Source organism: Littorina saxatilis, linkage group LG15 (assembly GCF_037325665.1).
Source record: "Littorina saxatilis isolate snail1 linkage group LG15, US_GU_Lsax_2.0, whole genome shotgun sequence".
Taxonomy (NCBI): Eukaryota; Metazoa; Mollusca; class Gastropoda; order Littorinimorpha; family Littorinidae; genus Littorina; species Littorina saxatilis.
The window spans coordinates 34,109,265-34,136,728 of NC_090259.1; the positions used below are offsets into that span (position 1 = coordinate 34,109,265).

Here is a 27,464-nt window from a genome sequence, read left to right on the forward strand (position 1 = left end):
GGGAGAATCGAGACGATGGTCGTGGTGTATGTGTGTGTGTGTGTGTCTGTGCGTGTGTGTGTGTAGAGCGATTCTGACCAAACTACTGGACCGATCTTTATGAAATTTTACATGAGAGTTCCTGGGAATGATATCCCCGGACTTTTCTTTCTTTTTTTCGATAAATACCTTTGATGACGTCATATCCGGCTTTTTGTAAAAGTTGAGGCGGCACTGTCACACCCTCATTTTTCAATCAAATTGATTGAAATTTTGGCCAAGCAAACTTCGACGAAGGCCGGACTTCGGTATTGCATTTCAGCTTGGTGGCTTAAAAATTAATTAATGACTTTGGTCATTAAAAATCTGAAAATTGTAAAAAAATTATTTTTTTTATAAAACGATCCAAATTTACGTTCATCTTATTCTTCATCATTTTCTGATTCCAAAAACATATAAATATGTTATATTTGGATTAAAAACAAGCTCTGAAAAAAAAAAAAAATTATGATCAAAAATAAATTTTCGAAATCAATTTAAAAACATCATCTTATTCCTTGTCGGTTCCTGATTCCAAAAACATATAGATATGATATGTTTGGATTAAAAACACGCTCAGAAAGTTAAAACGAAGAGAGGTACAGAAAAGCGTGCTATCCTTCTCAGCGCAACTACTACCCCGCTCTTCTTGTCAATTTCACTGCCTTTGCCACGAGCGGTGGACTGACGATGCTACGAGTATACGGTCTTGCTGAAAAATTGCATTGCGTTCAGTTTCATTCTGTGAGTTCGACAGCTTGACTAAACTGTTGTATTTTCGCCTTACGCGACTTGTTTATCGACTTTCTCGCAGCGTTGATAAAAAAAGAAGTCATTACCGGTATACTGTGCCGCAGAAAAAGCCTGAGATTTAGAAAAAGACACTCTTAGGTGAGGGTGGGGAAAAGGGTGGAGCGCAGTTTGGGCAAGGACGAAGAGGAGACACTGAGGAGTCCATGATTTAATGCAATTATTGTCATTCAGCTGCATGGTAGCGGCACCTGCTGTTAGTTAAAGTTCTTTGGTACTTGCATCACCTGTCAAGTTACTGGGGAAACTCAGTTTTGAGGGGAACCTTTATTTTGAGAGCTTGCAGAGTGGCATTGGCTTGGCACGGTTCTCGAGCCTGGGTGCTCTGTAACCGACTCGTCGGTTCTCCACCAGAACTTGGTTCCTTTAGGCAAAAAAAATAAAAATAGGTGTGGTTACGGTAACATAGCCAAAAAAAATAGGGTAGGTAGGTAGGCAATCACTTTTTTTTTTTTAAACTTTTTTTTCTAATGTGTACAAATTAAACCTACCGTACTTTCCGGGTGACAAGGCGCTTTGTTATCTAAGACGCACCCCCTTCTTTAAAAAAAAAAAATTGTAATCCAGTCACCCATTGGACGCAGGGGGCCAATAGGGCGCACCAAAATGACCCAGTTTTTGCCATGAGAGGTGGTTCCCCTGTCATATCTGAGAGAGGAAACACTTCCTGCATCGGGGCAGAGACTATAGAGTATACAGAGACGCTTCATCCTTCTTTGCGCTGCGGTGCGAAAGTGAGACCGGCCAGCCAGCGCGCGGGAAAAGAGCCACTCCCTGCCGCACAAGGAAGTTCGCGCATTGCGGCTGCTGTCGGCTGTGTTTATATCACGTTTATATTAACATACTGTCTGTTCTGTCCGGCTGACAGTGCTGCAAAAAGTAACTGAACGAAAAAATATGTTTGTTTGTGAACATCCTTTTTAAATGACCATAAAAACACCGCAGAAAATGGTGTAGATTAAAATTAAATCAAATTTACTTAGGCGGCAATACCCGCTGCATCGCTGTAGTTATGCAAACATGATTCAAGTCAGTGTCTTTTCACGAACTAACCGTCGTTATTTTTGTGTGTTTTAGTCAAATACAAATACATACTGTATACATGGTCACTTAAGCCTGAGAAAATATGTCAGGAATAAATCGTTAACGAAATAGTTCCCGGTCAAATCGGTAACTAAGGCATTTAGTCAACTTGGCGTCGTCCTAGCACCTCTAAAGTGAAATGGGTAGTCAATTGCACGGTGCTAAGAAATTATCATGTAAGGAAAACTGTAAAATACAGCAACTTAAACAACATTATTGTGACCTAGCTGACTTTAATTAAAGAATCTTGATCGATCGATGATTGTCTTATTTCTTATCGGTTGCTTCTTTCTTGTTCAGAAAGCTCTCTCTCTCTCTCTCTCTCTCTCTCTCTCTCTCTCTCTCTCTCTCTCTCTTTTTTTTCCTAGTCATAGTTATAGTAAAATAGTTTAGTCCCTCTTTAGGGCGAGGGCCAGATGCAAAAAAGCATATCTATACTTATTCTTGTCACCCTCGAAAAATAAAGATTTGTCATTGTCATTGTCATTGTATCTCTCTCTCTCTCTCTCTCTCTCTCTCTCTCTCTCTCTCTCTCTCTCTCTCCCTCTCTCTCTCTCTCTCTCTCTCTCCCTCTCTCTCTCTCTGAGTCAGTTACACACACACACACACACACACACACGCACGCACGCACACACACACACACACGCACACACACAACACACACATACACACACACACACACAACTCACACACACACACATGAATTGAGATGAATTAACGAGGTACGGACCGACTGGATGACAATTTGAACAGCATCGTCACAAGTATTCTAGTTTGAGAAGTTTTCGACTTTTGCGCTTGGACGAAGAATAGAATCAATTGTTCAGTTGTCCTTCAAAACAAAATTAAGCCTGATGTTAATTAAACAACTGCGCAATCACATTGTTGAGCTTGTGTACAGTGTGTGTTTTCTCTGTTCTGGTAGAATACACGCAGTTCGACGCTACACTTTTGACTGATTTTCCGACATTTAACGAGAGAAAAAAAACTAAAAAACAATCCTCACTTGCTCTCTTCCTCAGGAAATTTGAACATCCTGAAGCATTTGGCATGTGAGTTTGAGCAATTGATGGCCAAAGACCATGCCCCGCTGTGTTTTCTTTTTGGTGCGGCCATGGTTGTGCTGCACGATATCGCTACTGCTGTGGAAAGGGAAAGTAGGTTTTTACATGTTTCCGCGTGGTGGCGCCACAGGGCTTCCTGTTTCAATTTTCAGCGCCGAATGAAGCGTCTCTGTGTACTCTACAGTCTCTGATCGGGGTCAGTGACCGGTCAGTGACCGAGTTTAACAGAGTGGAAATCTGTGTGTGCGGCCAGATCAAAGGCAGGGCAGTACCTAGTAGCTGAAACATGCAGTATCACAAGTTGTTTGACTGGTACTCAAGCGGTCTCTTTGATTTTTTTCGTATTTCATACACGGATTAGGCGCTTCGTTATACAAGACGCAGGGGTCGAACTCGAGGAAAAAAGTCGCGCCTTATGACCCGGAAAGTACGGTACTTGACAGGGAAATAAGTGTGCGACACGGGCGCTTTCGCTTTCATTGCGTTTTTTGCACTCGGTTTTTTTTGTTTTTGTTTTGTTTTGACAAATGTAATAAAAAGTTATAGGATCGGCCCCTAAAAATAGGGTAGGTCGGGTTACCGTAACCACACCTATTTTTTTTTTTTAGGCCTTACCCCCCGCGGATTAGGGGGAAGAATTTACCCGATGCTCCCCAACATGTCGTAAGAGGCCACTATTGGATTCTGTTTCTCCTTTTACCCTTGTTAAGTGTTTCTTGTATAGAATATAGTCAATTTTTGTAAAGATTTTTGGTCAAGCAGTATGTAAGAAATGTTAAGTCCTTTGTACTGGAAACTTGCATTCTCCCAGTAAGGTAATTATATTGTACTACGTTGCAAGCTCAGTCCTGGAGCAAATTTTTTATTAGTGCTTTTGTGAACAAGAACTGAACAATTGACAAGTGGCTCTATCCCATCTCCCCCCTTTCCCCGTCGCGATATAACCTTCGTGGTTGAAAACGACGTTAAACACCAAATAAAGAAATTGGTTCCTTTCAAGTATTGGCCGCATGCAGTTCTGGGACTGAAGTAAAACTACAATCATAATTAATGCATTATTAACACATTCTCTCACCCTCTCTGTCTCTTATTTGGGTTTTGTGCGTTTCTCTCTAACTTATTCTTCTGTTTCTGTCCAATTTAGTTAGTTTGTCCAAACTAATCACTTTGTTCGCATGTGGCTAAGTACAGCAAATAGGAGCATTCAAGAACACTCACTGAGCAGTTGCGCGTCTGGCGCCTGTGGTTCAGAAAGAGTAATGTCCCATGGAAATTCTCTTTGGTCTGAAAATCTTGCAGGCAGACGAACCGAGGCAGACCGCTCTGGGCAACTCGTCTCCTAGGAGCGTTAGTGGAAATTGAACTTGAACTGTGTTTTGGAAACAGGCAAGTGCACAACGCAAGCTATCTGGAAATGTATTATCTGTACACAAATATATGTGCATTGTTGATGAGATCATAGATATCCCTTGACAGGATCGCCAACTCTGCGCGCGCGCCAACGCTGGCCCCGTTTCGAACTCCCGTCTGCGGCTGCGAGAGGTTTTGACAGTAACTTTACTTCCGGTGCAGTCTTTCAACACATGGAGAAGAAGGAGAATACACCACTAAACAGTTCCGCGGCCATTGCGACAGTGCGCATGCGTAGCATTTTTTCGAGTAAACAACGCGTCGTGCTAGCTTCTCAGCAACTTGAAACATGTGCGATTTGAGCGAGATTTCCATCCAGAAGGTGCGACTGTGCAGCTTTGAAGCATCGGAAACCTTGTCGTGTGTACGGAAAAAGAGTGTGGAAGGTGCACACGAGGAACTTGTAGCTAGGTAAGTTTTATTTCTTTCGTTATTTACTCTTTGCAATGATGCGATGTGTTGTTCATTCCCAAGACCGGTTTTCCGCCCTGTAACAGTGTAAGTTGTAACACTAACAGTACCTTAGTAAGTGCTCTCTCTTCAGATACGCTTAACTTTTCAGTTGATTAAAGTCAAAAACTTGAACAAGTGCCGTTGATCTGTCCACGGAATCTAACTTACTATGAAGCATAACTATATTCCGATTCGTCGATGCATACAATGTTGCGATAGTGTATGCTAAAGTTTTCCATTTTCAATCTGACGTGTGGGTAAGATAAGAAACAACAAACATGCATACTAAGTTGCCACTGCTAAGCTTACCTCAGGCTGAGTCAGTATTTTGTAAGTTTACATACAAAATGGTGATGAGGGGAAAAAAAGAATGCCTTCCACAGGTGCGCAAAACTGTGATTTGATCTCAAGGCCTTTTTGTTTTAGAGCTTTTCCTGCTTTGGAACTTGGGAGATGGGATTCCTGTCGACCGTGAAGCAGACAATGCAGAGAGGGTGCTTCTTCATCGGGAGTACAAGCAGAAGTTGTATGTGAAAGGGTGCTTTATCCTGATCCATTCATCATCACAACTGGATTGAAAGGCAGGAAGATGGGCGATTCCTGTGGCCAAGCGTCTTCATCACTGGCTGCCTGTGAGTGTGAGCTCGACCTCATGCATCGCCTCGTCAACGAGTTTTAAGGAGGAAAGGCTTACAGGTAGGAAACCTCTCTACTTTTTTTTAAATAAATCATATTTGCACTTTACTTTTGAAAAAGAGAATGGTTCAAGTTGCAAGATGGTTGTGCGGCCTAACAACATTTTGGTTTCAGTGAACAGGGAATGTGTCAAAATCTGAAAAACCAGCATACTAGTATTAATACACACTAAAATTATGCCTGTGGCTGTCATATACATATAATTTTAAAAAAAAGTGCTGTGATACTGATCGTGATACAGTTAATCAGCAATGACTGAACAGACTTTCTAAATTCAGGGATGATCAAATCATCTGACTAGAGGCCAGGGGCGAGTACAAAAAATCCGCTGTGCTAGTTAAAACCGCTTGGCAACTCGCCTGTTTGGCTAGTGAAAATTCTTGTCAAATGCAACACTTCTGGTTGTATACTCTAGTTTCAAAACGTTATATAAACAATGCAGTTATACTGTGGTTTGTACCCGGCAAGCAATTCTTTTTGGTGGACTGGACTTTCTTGAAATGACTCACCTGTCTGGCAAGTTAAGATTTTGAGATCTGGCCATCCCTGCAACTGTCTTAATTTTGCAATGCTCTTCATGCAAGTTGCACTCAAATTTGTGAGCAATTTGTTATGTACAACTTGGTAAATTATCCTAAATGATGCTTTACTAAAGTTTAGTAAAAGTTGTTGTCTCCTTTCTCTTTCTCATATTGCTTATTTTCTTTTTTTTTCCCTTTTGGCAGTGTTTTCACCATGTGCAACAGGCTGCAAGTCATTTTGGAGGAGGAAGCCCCTGATTGCATCTTTGTCAAAACCAGAAAGAGACTTCTACGTGTCTCCAAGAGTCGGCCATCACAACCTCCTGTTCCCAAAGTAATTCCACAAAGTAAACAATCCTGACGACTCTAATTTCAACAATTTGTCAACTCATGTATAAGCTTTGCCAGATCCAGGCATTAAGCTCTACTCTTTACACATGTAATGGGCAGAGCAACATAGTTGAACAGCTGCTTCGTTTCTGTAAGTTTTCAGCCTGAAAGGTAGTAGGGTGGGTCGCATCTAAAATATAAATGTTTGTCTTGTCAAACCTATGTAAATTTTCCTACAATTTAAGACTCCCTCTTTTTTTGTACTGGATTTTTTTTATCAGATTATTGTTTGTAGTTCTGAAAAGGAAGGTTCCTGTGTACACCATTATAGATATGACTTTTACTGTACTACATGTGTGTTTTTGGTATATAAATATATAAAACTAGATATCTTTCTTCCCAATATGTTCATTGCCAAGTGGATGAAGTCATCAGATTTAATCTGCTGCTAGTGATAACGTTTATCAACATAAGTAAAGTTTTTTGAGCTGACTGTATTGTGTGCATTTTGTTTGCAAGTGCTGATATGTTTGACTTTGTGCTGTAATGCTTTGTCTTGTCTCTCATTCTCCATTTCAAAGTACGAGAACTCAGATTTTGTTCTGACACACTCATTGCATCATACAAACATCAATAAAGACACACACAAAAAGTGAGCCAAACAAACATTTTTCCTCAGAACATGTTATGGTATGCACAGGGGAAATGAAATCGAGAGAAGACTGTAAACCAGTCTGTAAACCAGTAAATTTTTTAAGGTTGCTCTTGGTCACTCTGGTGACATGTACTTTATTCTACCTATATTAGCGAAACCGATAGGCTAGATCCTCAAGGTCTAATCCTCGTCTCTGTTGCATAAACAATATCTCATCTATACTATAACGTTTAGGGTCAATACTCATTGGTTGATCGCTAAAAATTCTTGTCTTTTTAGAATTGTTGACTTTTTCCTGCCATCTTCTTGTTACAAAGGGCCTAGGGTGACACTAAAAACATGAATTAATTGGAAGAGACTGGTCGTGGCTGTACCAGTCCAATATGATATGTTCTGCGAGAAATAAGATTTCTGAATAAACATGGATTTTTCCTGTCAGCGTTCTTTTTCTTAGCCATGTTTGTAATCTGTAGTTTGAACACACTCACTTGTCTCTTCAGTCTATTGTTCTCCTTAGTCAGTTTAATCATTGCAATAAGATTGCGCATAACGGGTGTGCATTAAGTTGGGCGCATCTGCTTATAAAAAAAAACTATCAACAAATAAGCAAAAACAAGAGCACCCAGAAATGTTTCTGTTGCGAATTGGTCTTGTTCAGGGCCAGAGTCACACTTTTCTGGCAATCAACTAGGTGCACCATTCCTCTCCCTTGATGATCCTTGGGCCTGGCACGCCTCAAACTGGAATTCCAGATCTCGCATTGCCCATTTTCTTCTGCCTAGCCGGTGCTCTGGTCGGGGTATGTGTATCAGCACTCTTGCTGTCTGAAACATTGCCAAACAGGGTTCATTTTGTCAGTATTTATGGTAGTATTACATCTTCATGCAGGGTTCTCCACATATGTTGTCCGTTTGGGTTCAATGCCCCCAACTTCAACTTATAAAGGTGGTCATTTGGACCCACTGTAGTCATTTTCAGTGCAAAACAGAACTCCCTCTGTGAATTCCCCGGTACACTTGTTTTTGTTCCTTTGGCTTCTATGGAGAGCTCTCCTAATGTTGATCAAATCGGCGCGCACTCTAGAAACAAACCACCCACATAAAACTTAGCTTGGCTTCCCACATTCATTCAGAACACACGAACAGACGAAAAGTCAATTAAATCACTCAAGCTGTAAGGCATAGACACATCATAGTGATACTAGGAACAGCATGTGTGAACAAATACATTCAACACCTTCCCATCTTCTTTACTGCGTACACACACAAAATATAACAAGAAAGTTATTTAAAAAAAAACTTACTATGCGTTGAAATCCAGGGTATCCCAAGTCGGCAGTTGGTGTGCCATCAAGAAAGTGTTGAGAACAAACCCTTGCATCTTTAGCAGGTGAAAAAGCTTGTGCCTTCCGTCTGGTTGTGTCTACACGGCTGATGAGTCGAATCCACTTTAATCTCGTTGTGCTGGTTTCTTCTTGTGTGTTGGATGCGGATGCAAGCTGTTGAAAACAGACAGATCCATATCAGATTTAACAATTTATGGCTCTACAAAGCAATGTTTTATTGCTTTTTAATCACAGCCATGCTCTAACAACATGAAGTAAAACAAAAAACCAAGAAACGTAAACACACTGACACAGAAAGTTAGCCACATTTTTTGACCTCATGCACGGCAGATTCAAACAAGTATTTCATGCAGTGCCGGTGTGCAGTTTTTGCAACGTTCAAAACTGTATAAATGCAGGTCTAGCTAAACGGTTTTGTAATCATGCTATGGAATTTGCAGAAAAAACAATAAATCGCATGAAAGTCAGGCAATAAAATAAGATGATCAAGAACTGTTACAGTGTTGCGCTTACCTGAACGGTGGTTGGCATGAACACCAGTGTCACCACAGACTCGTGTAGAACCTGGTGAATTTTGCAAAGTTTAGCTTTCCATTTTGAAGACGGTAGCTTCCGTTGTCACAATCGATCATCGGGCAGTGACATGCCATTCAGTTAAAATCGATAATCGCTGAATTTACATCGACAAAACAACAAAATGAACACAAGTGTCTGACTCGTCAGTCGCAGGACATACGCAAAGCTGTGTTGCAGACGATTTGTTTCCTCGAAAAAATGACACAGCCAATGAGAGGCGTCTGTGCGGTCACGTGATTTTCCTTCTTTGTTCCATGTAAACGTCGGAACTGTTTAGTGGTGTATTTCGATGGGGAGGTGGAGTTTGTGGCTGAGGTATGTGAAAAGCAAACAAAGCAATACAAAAAGATCATTGCTGATGATTGAAATGAGTCATGTGAATCAACAATAAAGATTGATTGTGGACGGCACGTCATTATTTTTGTTTTTAACACTTGAAACGCGAGAGCATCTGACACACTGGTAAATCCGAAGCTGTGCACGCAAGCTGATCAGCAGATCGTTTTTCTGCAGAATTCTCGCTCACATCGGCCACTATTTTAGCTCAGCGAACCGACAAATTTGCAACAGAACAATTTCTGAATGTTAGAAATTCGGCTGTAGATTTATAGATACCCTTTCTATTCCATGGTTGTTGTTTTTTTCAGGGGGAAAGTACCGACATCTCAATCGCTGAAAAGATGACAGCATCACCACACAAGAAACTGTAAAAATTGCCAAAAGTAAGTAAAAATATTGACAGATCTATGTAAAAGACTATGAAAATTTAGAACTGGAACAACAGATATTCAAGAAATAACCGATAAGTGATATATTATAACTGAACCATTGATTGATTTGACATGTACATCATGCATGGAAGTTAAAAATGGTGCAGGAACTGAAGTCAGATCAACACATCAAAAAGATGAGTGCAATATATTTGTTTTCTTTCCCCTCCAGCATAATTCTGTTTTGATATATGCTTGATGTCTTCTGTTGTTTTTAAATTCATTGTCACTTCTAAATTGCATGCTTTATTGCAGAACGCTTGTGCATCTATCAAGAATGACAACTGCCTTTCACCGGAGCTCAGAGGGCTTGTCGACCAATTCAGTAATTGAAAAGTAAGTTTTTGAGTAAGGCGGTATAAAAAAAATCAGCTTGCAAAGTCCCAGTACCTGAAAGATCACTTTTATTCATAGTTATCGAGCAAAAATACTGCTTCGTTGCACAGAGAGGCTACTGTTTACAAATATTTTAGGTACATGCCTGCCACTACAATATTTCATGTGTTTTTTAGGATCATTAATAGCACATGTCATAGTTGTAAGACATGATAAGGATTCATGAAAGTGGTTTGTCAACATCGTTACATGTTCTATAACGACAAATGGAATAGAACATTTAATATGTTCACATCCATTCATGTAAAGTGTAGTTTTGGGTTGTTGTCGTGTGTTGTTGGTTTTGATTGTGTGCATGCATCTACATCTTCAGTTTCACTCTTGGGTTGATTTCTGCTATATTTGTGTGTTGTTTTAATTATAATATTTTATTTTCTGTGTTTTAGGTGCAGATCTGGAAGAGAAACTTCTGCTTCTTCATGACTGCCTAGTTCCCTGAGGCAAGGTTGGGAATGCTGCCAAGGAGAAGGCGTGGGCCAGGTACTACTCTGCTTTTTCAACCCAGCATTCAGGCATTACTGAGTTGACAGTATCCCCTGCAGTTTCAGCCTGGATTGCCTTGAACATGTTTATACTGTTGGTGTCTTAAAGGCCTATGAAGAAAAACTAGGGAACCAGTAAGTGCATTAGAAATCAAAGAGGATGAAGAGGACAATGCAAAGTATGTTGGAGGATGTGTTGCCAAAAAGCTAAAACAGAGAGTTTGGTGTCTCCAAAAGAGTGCGTACAGAGATGAGAAATTGCAGTGTTTGGAAGCCCTGACTTACGCACCTGAATCCTACAGTGAAGAGAGTGAAACCACCCCTGACATGACAAGCATGCTGAACAAGGGCAAACTGACCTTTGTCAAGCCCAATGTATTGCAGATGTGTCTGTCCATGCAACACAAAGCAGAAATCTTAAACAGAATGAGGCAAAGCGTTGATGATATCAAATAACCAAAGGGAAGTAATTGCTCTTTATTCATACGACGTGACTGTGTAATAGAGTAAGCGAGAGTTGTACAAAACCTTTTCTCCTGGCACCTGAGAGAATAACAAGCATTGAAATATACAAGCGACTTTCATCCTCTCGTGCCAGGAGAAAAGGTTCCGTACAACTCTCGCTTAATCTATTACACATGTCGTATGCATAAAGAGCGATTACTTCCCTTTGGTGACTTGATGTCCATGGAACATATTTTCTGGGAAACCTGTGCATCAACACACAGGCAAAAGCAGATGACTTTATTGAACCATGCAGGAACAGTGATGCTGTTCCGGTGTGTTTTTATGACACGTTGTATTCATTTGATCTTTCACAAGCTGTTCAAGAAGACACTTTGCAAAATGTTCTGTTTTTTTTTAAAATAAGACTCCACCACAAACTGAAGACAATGATGGACAAAATGAAATGTACATGAAAGAAAAGACTGAGGAAAAAGCTGAAAACATACAATGTTGAGAACAATCAGGAAGGATCTCTGTAGTGTGTTGTGTATGATCTTTCTTCATGCAGTACAAACTATCCTATCTGATCAAGTGCATGTACATTGAATTTGAACTTCTTGATCGTTGTCTTAGGTGTCGATTTTTGGTATTAAAATCTGCTGTCGTTAAAATGTACTTCTCTTCCTATTTGGCTCAGTATTGTATCACATGGCTTGTTCAGTGCCTGTTCTGTATTTTCATGAGTCCATGTAAATTTAAGTCTGCAACATGAAAAATTGAAACATATTCATTTTGCTATGGTTCAAACCTAATTCCTTTGTGTACTTGTTCAAGATATAATTTTGACAGCGAGATATTTTGCAAACAGTTTTCATTTCAAAATCAATTGTCAGCCACTTGATATATGTCTTGCATCGATGCGTCTGATTGTTTTTATGTTGACCACTATGTACACTGGAATTTGCTTTGCTTTCCTAATAGAACATGTTCAGTCGCATACCAGCAACACTTTGTTATAACCTTGAATGGTTGAAAACGACGTTAAACACCAAATAAAGAAAGAAAGAAAGCAACACTTTGTTAACGTTTGAATGGAATTGGAAGTTGTATGAACTCAAATAGAGCATATGTATCTTTGGTCACAGTGACACACACCATACAGTGGCAATTAATGCAGGGCCGGACTAGGGCTACGGGGTGGGGGGGGTGGGTGGGTTATGGAGGTTGCGCAACCCCCCCTCCCCACCCTAAACATGTACCTCACTTATTTAAAAAAAAAATGTATTATTGTTTATTTTATGCCGTTTCATGCAAGGAGCGACCATTTTCCTATCTCAGAATATGACCTACCCTTCAGCTTAAGGGAGCTTCGCCCCCTGACCCCCACAAGGGGCAGAGGAACATCCCCCTGGACCACCACTGGCAACCCCCCCGCCCCCCCCCTCCTCCTCTTTGCTTAGTCCGGCCCTGTAATGTACTGGTCAACATTCACTATCTCACTCAGTCTCAATTCGCACAATTTGACACAAGAAAGATTCCTATTCATACACATGCATATATATTTAATCAATGAAGTAGATACATTTTCAAACAAAGTTTCAACATGTTGCACCCAAATTAAAGCATAAATTCTTGTGAAATTTAATTAATTAATTAACGGGAATTAATCAATGCTTTAATTTGGGAGTTTGAAATTTGTCGCAATAATTTCTTGGTCAAGTTTATTTACATTCTCTGCTAAAGAGCTTTACAGTCAAATCCAATTTTCCACACCTAACCTATAAAACACAACATTCCAAATGAAAAGAAAAAAAAAATCATTCTCTTGGCTCAGAATTGGTGTTGAATAATTATAACACAAAGCGATTTACTGAAAATGTTACTTGTCACTCACTTCAACACTGTCGCCAAGCCAGTCTAAACTGCAGCACGCTGCTTCGGGAGGGACTTTTTCCTTTACACTTTAAATCCAAACACCATCAGCTGCGTAGACTGAAAATGCTGACTCAAAGTCAAACCTTAACCAAGCTGGCCTCCAGGCTCCAGCACAACAACCTTAACCACCTGGTTCACCTCGTTCTTCGCGAGGCACCACGACTCGGGAAGCTGCTGTACATCACGACACAGTTCTTCAAAGTTGTGGTTGCAACAACCTCTGGCAATTCTGGTGCGGGACGGAATGTCTGAAAAAAAGCAGAACAATAAACCCTTAGTAAAACTAAATTTCTAGAGAAATAAGTCTAACTGTCCATACAAATAGCTGGATGATAGCTATTAATGGCAGTTGATAGACGTTTGAAGTTGAACGATTTGGTGGAGAATAGGTCGACAAGCTCTCTGAGCTCCGTTGAAAGGCAGAAAGAACAAGCGTTCTGCAATAAAGCATGCAATTTAGAAGTGACAATGAATTTAAAAACAACAGAAGACATCAAACATATATATCAAAACAGAATTCTGCTAGAGGGGAGAGAAAACAAATTATATATATTGCACTGATCTTTTTGATGTGTTGATCTGACTTCAGTTCCTGCACCATTTTTAACTTCCATGCATGATGTACATGTCAAATCAATCAATGGTTCAGTTATAATATATCACTTATCGGTTATTTCTTGAATATCTGTTGTTCCAGTTCTAAATTTTCATAGTCTTTTACATAGATCTGTCAATATTTTTACTTACTTTTGGCAATTCTTGCAGTTTGTGCTGTCATCTTTTCAGCGATTGAGATGTCGGTACTTTCCCCCTGAAAAAAACAACAACCATGGAATAGAAAGGGTATCTATAAATCTACAGCCGAATTTCTAACATTCAGAAATTGTTCTGTTGCAAATTTGTCGGTTCGCTGAGCTAAAATAGTGGCCGATGTGAGCGAGAATTCTGCAGAAAAACGATCTGCTGATCAGCTTGCGTGCACAGCTTCGGATTTACCAGTGTGTCAGATGCTCTCGCGTTTCAAGTGTTAAAAACAAAAATAATGACGTGCCGTCCACAATCAATCTTTATTGTTGATTCACATGACTCATTTCAATCATCAGCAATGATCTTTTTGTATTGCTTTGTTTGCTTTTCACATACCTCAGCCACAAACTCCACCTCCCCTTCGAAATTCTCCTTCTTCTCCATGTGTTGAAAGACTGCACCGGAAGTAAAGTTACTGTCAAAATCGTCTTTTCCGCTTTCCGCTACTTGGTGAGCGCGCGCAACGAGTTGGCGATCCTGTCAATACACATCTATGATGAGATCGACTTCTTTAGCCCATGAGACCTTTTCGGTATCTGAGCAGCTCTCGCGAGACACGCTCTTTGTTATGCTTTGAACATCGCGAGAACTTCGAACCTTGGCTTGTGCAGCTCGCAAGAGATCGCTGTGCCGCATGCTTTGCTATGCTAAGTTTGCGAGAGATTACGAGAGCTTGGAATACCGATAGGGTCTATTTCTCTCTTTGTGCTTTTATTTTTATTTCCACAAATTGCTTCTCCAGGACCATCATGCCGAGAACATGTGCGGTTGCCACCTGCGTCAACAGCGAGACCAAGCTCAGAAAATGGGGAGCAGACATCTGTGAAAAACACCACATTGCACAGAAGAACTGCGACTGTAGCTGGCCATTTGAACTGCGGCCCTTTCCATCAGCAGAAAGAGAGCCTGTCATACGTGAAGAATGGATCAAGCGGGTAACTTTCAACCATGGCAAGATAATTGTGAAAGGCACACTTCTTTTGAAAACTGCCTTTGGGTCACTGCCTCAGACCTATACCCACAGGGGCGGATTAGGGGGGTGGTTACAGGGGTTCCGGAACCCTCCCGCCCTCGGCTGTAAAAAAAACCCCACAAAAAACCAACTGTTTGTGAATTATGTTGTTGTTTCTGTCTGTAAAGCCGGGGAAGAGTTAATTGTTCAATCAGTATCATTTTTGTACAGTTTTAACTGCCACTCCTATGTGACATGTCTTCCCTCTCTAACCATACTGTATAATGTCGGGAGCAGATATGGAAGATAAATTGCCATTATTTAATACTAACTTTAAAAGAAATAATGCGTGGCTGCTGACACCAGTTGATCATGTTTAAAATCAAGGATAAGCCACAAATTGTTTATAAGATAGCTAAATTTCTTCAGCTTCAGGGGGGCTTTGCCCCCAGACCCCCCAACGGTACCCCACCTCTACCGACCCCTGGACCCCAGGTTGTAACCCCCCCCCCACCCCCCACCCCCCTCGGGCTTAACTGCTCCGCCCTTGAGCCAGGTCTCTTTACAAGCGATGAGACCATCCTCCACTTGATCCCATACCAAAACTCAACTCCTTGATTGTTTGCTGTGATGAGTTGGAATTTTGTGTAAGAACTAATCCTTAAAAGGCTACCAGAGGCATTCACAAAATTAATTCATACAAAATTCCCGTTCTGCACAACTAGAGAGCACGAATGCTGTCTGTTTTTGGTATGTGACCAAGTGGAGGGATGGGATGGTCTTATCCCATGTCAAAGCCTGGCCAGATCTGAGACGGCGACCCAAACTTGTTTTCTTTAGAAGGAGGGGAGTTGTCGTCCCATAGTAAATAAGAGTGTGTGTACAAATGTATACAGAAGCTGATCAAAGAAAACCTGGAAAAAAATACACTGCATGGGCAGACCTGCTAGTGCTTTATTCCTATTTGTCTGTACATGCAAGCACAAGACCAAGTGCGTATGGAAAGGATCTTGTAGTCCATGTCGGAGTTTGGTGGGTCATAGAAACACGAACATACCCAGCATGTTTCCCCTGAAAGTGGCATATGGCTGCTTGAATGACGGGTAAAAAACGTCATGCAATTGCAAGTAAAAGATGTGGGAGTTTCACCCATAAACAAAGAAGAAGGATAATACCAATACATTTCTGTGCAAAATTGTGTTTTCACAGGTGTATGGGAAAGATTCGGCCAGCAGCCACGAGAGATTGGAGCCCAACAAGGAAGGTCGTGTGTGCTCCCAACACTTTCTGCCAGGTGATACCGTTCCAACTCTGAACCTGGGTCACAGCAGGAAGCAAGTGAAGAAGAAAAGCCACCCTAGACGCCGCTACAACAGCTACGCTACAGTCCAGTGTCGTGTGAAGGAGGAAAAGAACCCTGATGTTGAGCCACCTTCTACTCCTCGGCCTAACTCTGATGTTGGTAATGGCTGTCCTTCGCAGGCGAAGACGACCACAACTTTGTTTCCATCAGTAAGTGTGAAGATGGCTGGTCAAGCTGATCCTTGACTTGAAATGTCCACAGCTGCCAACTGCAATGCTTTTAGCGTAGCATGCTACGTTTTAAGAGCTACGCTAAGCTAAAGATGGCTATGCTTAAAGAAATAATGACAAGCATGCAACAGTTCCCTCTATTTTTGATTCCTGGTACACATGTACTCATTTGTGATTCCCATTCTCTATAGCAGTCACAAAATTGGTCATAAGACATAGTCTATATTGAAAAGTGGCTCTGCAGATACTCTCCTATCATCATGTTATGTTCCTGCATTGTCATGAAACCGTATATTATATTAAAAATGTCTATCCTTGTGCAAGATGGCATAATTGCGGATGTTGGAATACATTTTAGAAAATGCTACGTTTAAACATCATTTGCTGTGCTGAAAATTCCCCCCCAAAAATCTCAATTGCTACACTTGAGGCTTGACAAGGGTTGGCAGGTCTGAAAGTCTGTCACTTGGCCTTCCCCTCTTCCTTTTCCTTCTGTCGGTTCCAAGTCAGAGCCTGGTGGGTGATGCTGGATGTTGGTTACCTGAGGCTGTGACCAATCAAGTCCAACTTCCTCTTCAGGATCTGGCTGTCAACTGGCTCCTGTCTCTCTCTTCCCTTCAGCCAACACTACAGTGGAACCCCGCTTTTAAGACCTAAACAAAAATCAGAAAAAAGACAGGTCTTGCAATGAAAGGAGTCTTAAAATGGGGATAAATATATAATACAGGGGTATTGAACAGAAAATGTGAAACACCTAGGCCTTAAATGTGGGGAGGGGAGGGAGAGTCTTAATTGGGGGGGGGGGGGGGTGACGGGTTCCACTGTTCTCAGCTGTAATTGAGTTTTCTGCTTTTTGCAGTACTTGCGCCCTAATCGCTGTAGCCTCCCAAGCATGACAGAGAACACAGCAAGAGTGGGCAAGGAAGGGCAGTGTCGTGTAGCAGAGGAGAGGCAGTTGATCATTGGCAATGAGTTTGCTGAATGTTGGAGTTCCGTGGGGAAAAATGAAGGTCTTCAGTCCGACACCAGCATTGCCAAGTTTCTGTTAGATATGTGAGTACTTATGTTATTGTTTACAATATATTTTATGCACCAGCTTGTATTATTTCTGTTGATGTTGCTATTCCATATACCATTAGTTATTCTGTTTCATTGTATCTCATATTCTGAACACAGAAGAGAGAATTAAAAAAACTAAACAACAACTGGTAGTGGTATGTGTGAACACCATGTTTTGATGTGTGAGTTGATGTGAAAGTTATTATATAACTTGTAATACTATCTTTTAAGTAACCTGCAGTATAGATATTTGATAGCTTAGACGTTTATTAAAAAAAATTTCACCATTGTGTTTCAAATATTCAGTGAAATGATTGTGGCATTGGTCACATATAACATCATGATGAAAATAATAATCTGCTCATATTGCTATTAGATTTCAAGTTTGGGTGAGAACTCGATCATGAGATCAAAACAAATGAATGTTAGCGTGTAATTTCAAAGTAATTTCTTTTTCAGAAGTCTTGTTCTATTTCCATTTTTTTATTACAATATATATATGTGTGTGTGTGTGTGTGTGTGTGTGTGTGTGTGTGTGTGTGTGTGTGTGTGTGTGTGTGTGTGTGTGTGTGAACTGGTTTTATTGATTTGATATTTCAGGTACAAGAACAGATGTTCATCTTCAACTCCAATGGCAAAGGACAACATAGACTCAGCTGCTATGTGTGGAAAGTGTTGCACCAATCTCATTCTGTATTGTCCAACCTGTCAGCAACCATCCCAGAAACAACCTGTGCAACATTCTTCACAGACATCACTATCACAGAAACAAACATTGCAGGATTCATCAGTGAGAAATCCACCTTTTCAAAGCACATCTTCGCGGGAATCAACTGTACACGCACTTTCTCTGCAGAATTCATCATTGCAAGGACTAGCTGTACAGAGCAGGCCATGGCAGAAGGTATTTGTACAGAAAACTGCTAAGAAAACTGATGTGGATAAATCATCACAAAAAGTGGTTTTACCTGTACAAGTGGCAGATTTTTTGTCAAAGGGAGGTCAGTTCCTAGCACAGCCACCAACTTCTTCTGTAGCAGTGCCAGTTGCATTACACAAGGCCGGGTCTTTACACACACCTGTGCAGTTGGCGGGTACTGCATCACCAAGCGGACTGAAGTTTTCACAAATATCAGATGATGTGAAAGAAGAAGCTGTAAACTGTGACACAGAAGCCTTCGGTGTGTTATCTGAGGAAGGGGAAGATCGTATGGACAGAACAGAAGGCAGAGAAGTGGATGTACGCATTAAACAAGAACCGGGCATTGACGATGTTGAACCTTTGGTTGTCAGGCCTAGTTGTAAACCCGCCTCAGATAGGACATTGCATGACACAGTGGGACCAGAAGATGATTTGACAGGACTTCCAATCCACTTTGCAGAGACAGCAGGTAAGATAACCAGTCACAATTATCTTCACAATCTTTTTTTCTTCTTTTTTTTGTGTGGGGGGGGGGGGGGGGGAGCAGGGGGAGGGAGAGGGTGTGTGTGATAGGAAGGAGTATGACTATGCATGGGTGAAAGTAGCCCGTCAATTGACTGAAATCCGTCAATCTGAAAATAAGTCTGACGGAAATTCCGTCAATCCGCAATTTTTATTAAAAAAAAAAAAAAAAAAAAAAATTTTTTTTTTATTTTTTTTTTAAAGCGGAACGCGTTTTCGAACTGCTATGCGGTAAACCCCGTGGGCCGTAGGTGAGGTTTCTTCGCTTTCGGATTCGCTCTGCATCACGATAAAAAAAAAGTTCTCGCGTTTTGGCAGGCATTACGAAGTGGTGACATGATTTCTGCGGAAAACGCATGGACAGATCTTATTGATGCTGGTCTAGCCAACAAAGGCGATGGGACTGGTTGGAGTTCATGAAACTAAAACTGTGTGTGATAAGTTTGGTGCTTGAAACTCAAGTGCTTTTCCTTGAGAACTTTGCACTATAAGAGATGCTACTGCTTAGTTGCTATTTTGTGCAGTGCTACATCATGCTGTTTGCATGTGGGTCACTCTCCTGAAAACTGGTCAGATGTGTGACTTGAGTGCCCAAAAATAAAGTTAGTCAAAATTGAAATATTTTGGTGTGTTTGGTTTGTTTAACATCTCAACTTTCCAACACAAGGTTTTGAAAAGCAAGATAAACTTTTGGAAATGTTGTAATTTAAGATAATGTGTTGAAGGTTGCCTCGTCTCGCGTGAAACACAGGACACCATTAGAGGCACATTTTTACTCTTATCATAAAAAATACAAGTGATTATCATGCAATTTCCAATGAGATACAATAGAAATTGCTTCATAGAAGTACCAGAAGTTTCAAAATATACCATACACTTACATAATGGGGGGATTACTATGAGGACGCCAGATCAACAATTTCCTCATTCACAGAAAACCTTTCCAGCAAGTGATCAGAAATTGCTATCTGCAAAATTGTATGATTTAAAGAATCTCCATGAATACTTAAACAGGACTATGGACATACTTTGAAAAATCTTGGTAATACATGCAGATATTCATCAAATGACACAGAACGTCTCGCGTGTAACCATGGACACCGCAAACAAGCACAGACACCAATATCAGTTAACCATGGGTTTATTTCAGTCAAAACGAAACAACTTTTTATTGAAATGTGTGTCTGCCACGTCTGTCAAGAGTTGGGACAGGCAACACCTCAACTACTTCCTCAAACTTCACAAAAAATATCTCCTCCACAGCAGGCCACACAAACGATGATCCTTGTTTCCTAAGTAAACGGACAACCACCCCATTCCCATCCAGTGTGTCAATCTGTGGACAGACAAATGAACCTTTCTTAAAATAGAAAAATTAAAAATAGTAACTCAAAAGGTTTACATCATGAATTAAAAATACAAGGAGCAAGTGACACCAATAAACTTGGAAATGTCTACCTCAGAAAAGCAGACAACTGAAGCTCTCCATTCATACCAACTAGGGGTAATTTGGTACTTGAAATACATGTATAAATGTAATTGATTCCATATGTAACCTGCACTTACCATGCCATGGAAAGACTTTGCGAGGAATGTCTGCACAAATCAGTATGGATACAGAAAATTAAAAAAAAATGACTGCATGCAAGCAAAGTCATTCCAGTATAATAAGATTAAGATTAATGAAAAACATGTTAAAACAATTATTTACAGTAGAAACGTACCGGTCTCTCTGATCTGCTCCTGGATCAGAATTGACTGGACTGGCAGAAAGGATAGGAGCATTAGCAGCATCCTGGCATCTGAAAAAAAAGTATGCAACAGTTGGAGTCAGATATTGTAATTGCTACCACAGCTTTACATCGCACATTGAGGTACATAACAGTGCATGTTACAACCGTCAAGATCCCAAGATACACACATTGGAAATCAGAGTGGTTCTGTCCTGAACACATCCTCGTAACACAAAGAAACAACAAGTCGCGTAAGGCGAAATTACTACATTTAGTCAAGCTGTGGAACTCACAGAATGAAACTGAACACACTGCATTTTTTAACAATGACCGCGCAGTGAAACTGACGAGCCTGTTTAGGGCGGTAGTGGTTTCGCTGTGCTGCATAGCACACTTTTCTGTGCCTCTCTTCGTTTGAACTTTCTGAGCGTGTTTTTAATCCAAACATATCATATCTATATGTTTTTGGAATCAGGAACCGACAAGGAATAAGATGGAATTGTTTTTAAATCGATTTCCGAAATTTAATTTTAATCATAATGTTTATATTTTTAATTTTCAGAGCTTGTTTTTAATCCGAATATAACATATTTATATGTTTTTGGATTAGAAAGTGATGAAGAATAAAATGAACGTAGTTTTGGATCGTTTTATAAAAAATAAAATTTTAATTACAATTCAGATTTTTAATGACCAAAGTCATTAATCAATTTTTAAGCCTCCAAGCTGAAATGCAACACAAAGTCCGGCCTTCGTCGAAGATTGCTTTGCCAAAATTTCAATCAATTTGATTGAAAAATGAGGGTGTGACAGTGCCGCTTCAACTTTTACAAAAAGCCGGATATGACATCATCAAAGACATTTATCCAAAAAAAGAAAAAAAACATCTGGGGATATCATGCCCAGGAACTCTCATGTAAAATTTCATAAAGATCAGTCCAGTGGTTTACTCTGAATCGCTCTACACACACACACGCACAGACACACACACACATATACACCACGACCCTCGTCTCGATTCCCCCTCTATGTTAAAAAATTTAGTCAAAACTTGACTAAATGTAAAAATGACTACACGCTGTATAAAATCTGCTCCAGTGCAAATGAAAATGCCAGTATCTGTCATAATTTCTGCCCCGCACGCATCGCTGACACCGCATGCGGAAAGCAGCAATGGCGTCTGCTATACGAACGAGACAGCTCTGGCTATGATGAGAGATTCAAACGTTATTTCTTGAGATTCTCAACAAAACAAATGAACCTGAACCACATGATCTAATCTTCATTTAAAAAAAATAGAAAATAAACTAACAAGAGGCGCAAAACAATCATAAAAAACGAAAACTTCTTTTCACGTTGGACTGTACCTAGATCTACTCTACCCATGAATTTGCCACTTGGTTGCGTTTTTCTGACAGAAAGGCATTTTTTTTCGAATTCAGTTTGTAAACATGACAAAATCATATTAGTGGTTTAAGTTCTACAGGCAAAATAGTAAAAATAGAGCCGTCGTAAAGCTCAAACTTACCTCAAAGGTTGTGGTATCATGTACCGTCTCGCACGTCTGTCGTCAACTTTGGCGCGGACCCCGCAACAACAAAGTTTTCCTGCGTCTAACCGCGTGCTCGATTGTACGAAAACACGTTTGCACCGTGTAACCCCCACAGGGACTCCCTTATATTCATGCGCGAATGGGTTGAAAGATCGCAAGTTTGCCAGAAAATAGTTCTGCAATGTGCTCACACGTATCGCAAATTTTCGGACACCACTTGCAGATCTATCAGAACATCTCATTAAACTTGCTTTACAGACTCAACTTGAATCTCATTCAATTGCGATTAACGACATCGAATATTTTACTATGTCAGAGTAGAATTATCCATCCCCTGAAACAGTATGCACAAGTTATGTTTGGGCATGGCGTTGAAGCTAAAAATAGGACACCAGGCGTGACGTGCGAGACGATTGTTTCTACATGGTCAAATGCAACCAAGTTATTATCAAAAGATCGTTTGGGCGCATCGGGCGGGTGAAATCAAATTCATACACAGGAATTTGCAACAATTGTAGAAAAATGTGTTATCAAATGGGTAAATTTGAGGCATGTGTATGTGCAGAGATAGCATGTCACACTTTCGAATGGAAAAAAGTGGCGATTTCAGAGCTTCTGCAGTGCAAAGCAAATCACAGAATTTACAAACGCTTTAGTTCTTGTTCACACTGTTGCTCCAAATAACACTGAAGACAACAAAACACATAAAAATAAAGGAAAGTAATTATGTTGTTGTTTATTTAAATGTTTTTGTACGCTGTCCCGACTGACCAGTTTCCAGGAGAGTGACCCATGTGTGACATTCTGTTTCATCATTTATTTCAATGCCTGTCTGGCAATGTTTGCTTCTTATAATTAAATATTTTGAACTTTTATTTCAGTTGTTCAGTTGTTCAGTTTCTATTTCATTTAGTAATTGGCTGTTGTCAATGTTAATTGTTATCAATTGTGTCGTTGTGTTGGAAGATGCAAGTGTGAAAAGATACAAAAGAAAAATGATTACTTCTGTGAATTGTTTTGATTTTGTTTACCCTTTTTACCATATCATTAGAATCTGAAGGTATTTTTTTGACCTGCATGATAGTGACAAAAAGTGTATTTTTTTGCCAGGAAAGGCCACAAAATCACAATGTATAATGCAAAAATTCGTTTTCGGCCGGGGGGCGTTGCCCTCCTGGACCCCCTAACGGGGCCCTGCCCCGTACCCCGCCAGGGCCTGGGCGGCCCCTGGACCCCTGCCTCAAAAAATTTTCAGTCAATTTGATTTTCATAGCTTTCACCCATGACTATGTGTGTGTGTTGTATGTGGAGAGATGGAGTTTGTGTGTGTGTTGTATGTGGAGAGATGGAGTTTGTGTGTGTGTTGTATGTGGAGAGATGGAGTTTGTGTGTGTGTTGTATGTGGAGAGATGGAGTTTGTGTGTGTGTTGTATGTGGAGAGATGGAGTTTGTGTGTGTGTTGTATGTGGAGAGATGGAGTTTGTGTGTGTGTTGTATGTGGAGAGATGGAGTTTGTGTGTGTTGTATGTGGAGAGATGGAGTTTGTGTGTGTGTTGTATGTGGAGAAATGGAGTTTGTGTGTGTGTTGTATGTGGAGAGATGGAGTTTGTGTGTGTGTTGTATGTGGAGAGATGGAGTTTGTGTGTGTGTTGTATGTGGAGAGATGGAGTTTGTGTGTGTGTTGTATGTGGAGAGATGGAGTTTGTGTGTGTGTGTTGTATGTGGAGAGATGGAGTTTGTGTGTTGTATGTGGAGAGATGGAGTTTGTGTGTGTGTGTTGTATGTGGAGAGATGGAGTTTGTGTGTGTGTTGTATGTGGAGAGATGGAGTTTGTGTGTGTTGTATGTGGAGAGATGGAGTTTGTGTGTGTGTTGTTTGTGGAGAGATGGAGTTTGTGTGTGTTGTATGTGGACAGATGGAGTTTGTGTGTGTGTTGTATGTGGAGAGATGGAGTTTGTGTGTGTGTTGTATGTGGAGAGATTGAGTTTGTGTGTGTGTTGTATGTGGAGAGATGGAGTTTGTGTGTGTGTTGTATGTGGAGAGATGGAGTTTGTTTACATGTTGTATGTGGAGAGATGGAGTTTGTGTGTTTGTTGTATGTGGAGAGATGGAGTTTGTGTGTGTGTTGTATGTGGAGAGATGGAGTTTGTGTGTGTGTGTTGTATGTGGAGAGATGGAGTATGTGTGTGTGTTGTATGTGGAGAGATGGAGTTTGTGTGTGTGTTGTATGTGGAGAGATGGAGTTTGTTTGTGTGTTGTATGTGGAGAGATGGAGTTTGTGTGTGTGTTGTATGTGGAGAGATGGAGTTTGTTTGTGTGTTTGTTGTATGTGGAGAGATGGAGTTTGTGTGTGTGTTGTATGTGGAGAGATGGAGTATGTGTGTGTGTTGCATGTGGAGAGATGGAGTTTGTGTGTGTGTTGTATGTGGAGAGATGGAGTTTGTTTGTGTGTTTGTTGTATGTGGAGAGATGGAGTTTGTGTGTTTGTTGTATGTGGAGAGATGGAGTTTGTGTGTGTGTTGTATGTGGAGAGATGGAGTTTGTGTGTGTGTGTTGTATGTGGAGAGATGGAGTATGTGTGTGTGTTGTATATGGAGAGATGGAGTTTGTGTGTGAAGGGGGACTATGTCATGTGTGTGTGGGAGAGGGGGGTAAGGGGTAGAGAGGTGGGAGGGGTTCTGAGTGGCTTTATGCTGACACAGTATTGCAATGCACTGTTAGTTTGGCATGCAGATTTTCTTCTCATTTGGCTTTCTGCGAACAATGCAACAGCTGCTAATAGGTTACTGTTTTCCCCTTGAACATGCTTTTGTGTGTGTCTGTGTTTGCCTTGCTCTCAGTCTGTCTCATGTTCTATGGCATTGAGCATGAACAGTTTTTGCAACTACAGTAATATTATCTGTGTTTGTCCAGGTATCGGTGGCAATGTCAACAGCAACACTGGAACAAAAGAGGGGGTCCAGAAAAACTATGAGTGCAAGTTATGTGGTAGCGTCTACCGGTCCTGCTCTGGCTTACACGGCCACAAGAGAGCAAAGCATTCTGGGAAAGTGTACACCTGCGACAGGTGTGACATGCAGACCCAGTATAAAAGTAGACTCAGGATGCACGCTTCCAAATGCAAAGGACGGAGTAGCGTTGCAACGCTTGTCTCAGAAACGTCCGTGGGAGAGGAAAGCTTACCTTCAGATAAGACTGTGGATGGTGTGGCGTCACCAGCCAATACAGCCACTGGAATGTCGGCCCTTACTGCAGAGACAGCAGCAGGTAAGATTGCAAAATTCTCTAAATCATATGTAACCCCCCCCCCCTCCCTTTTTTTTTTATATGATTTGTGAGTATGTGTGTCTATCAGAGATCAGATTCTTCCTCCTTTGGGAGGCTATTTTCCTTTTTAAATGATCCTCCTGTACTTGAGTTCAGTATGGGAAGCTGGACAAGTTAAATTGATTGGGAACAATGGACAGTCTTTTCTTAATTCAGGGATAAGACAATCTATTCATATCTTGACATTTTTTCAAATGTTAAAACTTTAACCTCTTCACTGCCACAGTATAACAGCATTTTGGTATTGCTGTGTGCCAGAGCAAAATTTCGCTTTCTTCGGTAGGTTCACTAATCTGTTCACTGCTCGATCATTTATTGAGATATCTCTTAGATCTTTGGCATGTGTTTTGCTTATACCCTTGGCTATTTATATAGGATGACATGATCATTGGACTTTGTTTGTGATTGTTATAGTAAAAATTGATATAATGACCATTTTCGTCAAAAATTACAGTTTCCGGACTTACACACACACAGTGACACACATTGCAGCACGTAAAACCATACAAAACACTGCTAAAACTGGTGTCAAACATCAGGTACTCACATTACAGCCCATAAAAGTATTCTTCTGTGTGGTAATCCATAAATCACTTCTTGTAGAGCTTCCAGAACACTGTATCGCTTGAAAACAGGTCTACGAGTTGAGGTCCGACTTTCGGCCGCCATTGTGAATGGCGAGAATGCTAACGCAGTTTTCAACACGTGGTAGCAACTTTAGTTACTTATCCGAACGGTCTATGGGAAAGAACTGTGTTTAGAACCCCTACAAGTACTTGGACAGTGGTTACCTCCCATTTAGTTTTCAGAAATGTCCTGAAATGTTGTTGACACAAATCCCACGTACGAGATACGGTTAATTTATGGGCGTACGACAAACCGAAAATGACCACGTATTACATACGGGGTGGGCAGTGAAGGGGTTAAACCTCCTTTTTTGGGCTATTTTCCATTCTCATCTGTACTTGTGTTACTTTGAGCATTGAAACCCACATATTGTTGTTTATTCACAGATTCCAGTGGCAGCATGAAAAATGATGGAGGGAAGAAAACAGGCAGGAAAGCCTATATGTGCAATTTCTGTGGGGCTGTATACGGGAACTATTCCTCCTGGAATTGTCACAGGAAAGCCAAGCATTCAGGAAAAGTGTATACCTGCAACATCTGCGGCCTTCAGTCTCCTTACAAAACCAAGATCAACAGGCACGCACGAAAATGCGAAGGTCTGACGTACCGAAACAGAAACCTCATCGCCGACAGACAAATGCCAAAGGCTTTGAAAATGAGCAGCATCACCTGTGAAGCACCTTCTGTTGAAGTTACTACAGAACAAGTCACTGCCAAGGCGTTACCTGGTGAGATGGGACCAGGTTCAAAAGAAGCAGTTTCCCATTCCCAAGCTGTTGCATCATCAGAGCCAATTGGAGTGCCGACAAGTGTTGTTGATTTTAAAACAGCTACTGAGCCGTCACAAACAAATCCACCTTCTGCACCTGCAAACACACTGTTAGGACTGGCTGAAGCCGTGACATTGACATTGCGTCAACAAGAAAAATCTGAAGTGGTTTCCACTTCAAGGAAAGTTGAAGAATCTGCACCAGCGCATACTACTTTTTTTGAAGCAGGTATGGTTATAATTTCTCCCATGTAATTAGCGCTGTTTGTTGTTGTTAACAACCATACGATGGGATTTGGTTTTAGTTCACTTGGTTACAAATTTGGTACCTCAGTTCCTTCACTTTAACTTTAGTTTGTGCATGCAAGTGTCCCTGTGTGTGTGTGTGTGTGTGTGTGTGTGTGTGTGTGTGTGTGTGTGTTTGTGTACAGGTGTAGTTATATGTGTATAACATTATTCCATGGGTTTTAACCATTTTTAAATTGTATTTCTGCGTGCATTTTCATTTCATTTTCTTGTTTGTGTGTTCACTTACGTGTGCGCAGGTGTACACAGACCTGTTTACCAGTACGATTTGGGCGTATTTTGTACGCCAAATTATTATCGGTACGCAAATACGCGACACACGCACAAAATACGCATAAGAAAAAGTCTAGAATACGTTTTCCGG

General features: G+C 40.7%; 2 protein-coding genes and 1 long non-coding RNA gene across 4 annotated transcripts in view; 1 reads left to right on the top strand and 2 right to left on the bottom strand.

The window, feature by feature from the left end:
* The first annotated feature begins 2,633 nt into the window (after positions 1-2,633).
* LOC138949164 (uncharacterized) overlaps positions 2,634-27,464 on the top strand; it is a 29,146-nt gene continuing 4,315 nt past the window's right edge. Inside the window, exons 1-7 of one of the 2 annotated variants that reach the window (XM_070320933.1) lie at positions 2,634-4,361; positions 14,541-14,733; positions 15,960-16,262; positions 17,143-17,336; positions 17,943-18,733; positions 24,985-25,338; positions 26,412-27,023. In XM_070320933.1, the coding sequence (XP_070177034.1) occupies positions 14,548-14,733; positions 15,960-16,262; positions 17,143-17,336; positions 17,943-18,733; positions 24,985-25,338; positions 26,412-27,023 (2,440 nt within the window). In that variant the 5' untranslated portion in view covers positions 2,634-4,361; positions 14,541-14,547. Of the gene's footprint in view, positions 4,362-14,316; positions 14,734-15,959; positions 16,263-17,142; positions 17,337-17,942; positions 18,734-24,984; positions 25,339-26,411; positions 27,024-27,464 lie in introns of those variants that run through there. The other variant, XM_070320931.1, reaches the window with a different exon arrangement.
* LOC138949175 (uncharacterized) lies at positions 6,882-9,238 on the bottom strand. The gene is made up of 3 exons (XM_070320948.1): positions 8,899-9,238; positions 8,344-8,538; positions 6,882-7,864 (listed from the first exon to the last, which is right to left on the bottom strand). The coding sequence occupies exons 1-3, from the start codon at positions 8,914-8,916 to the stop codon at positions 7,724-7,726; spliced, it is 354 nt and encodes a 117-aa protein (XP_070177049.1). The 5' UTR covers positions 8,917-9,238; the 3' UTR covers positions 6,882-7,723.
* On the bottom strand, positions 19,906-22,859 carry LOC138949176 (uncharacterized). Its single transcript, XR_011450178.1, has 3 exons — positions 22,048-22,859; positions 20,511-20,588; positions 19,906-20,122 (listed from the first exon to the last, which is right to left on the bottom strand). It is a non-coding gene; the product is annotated as an uncharacterized lncRNA (long non-coding RNA).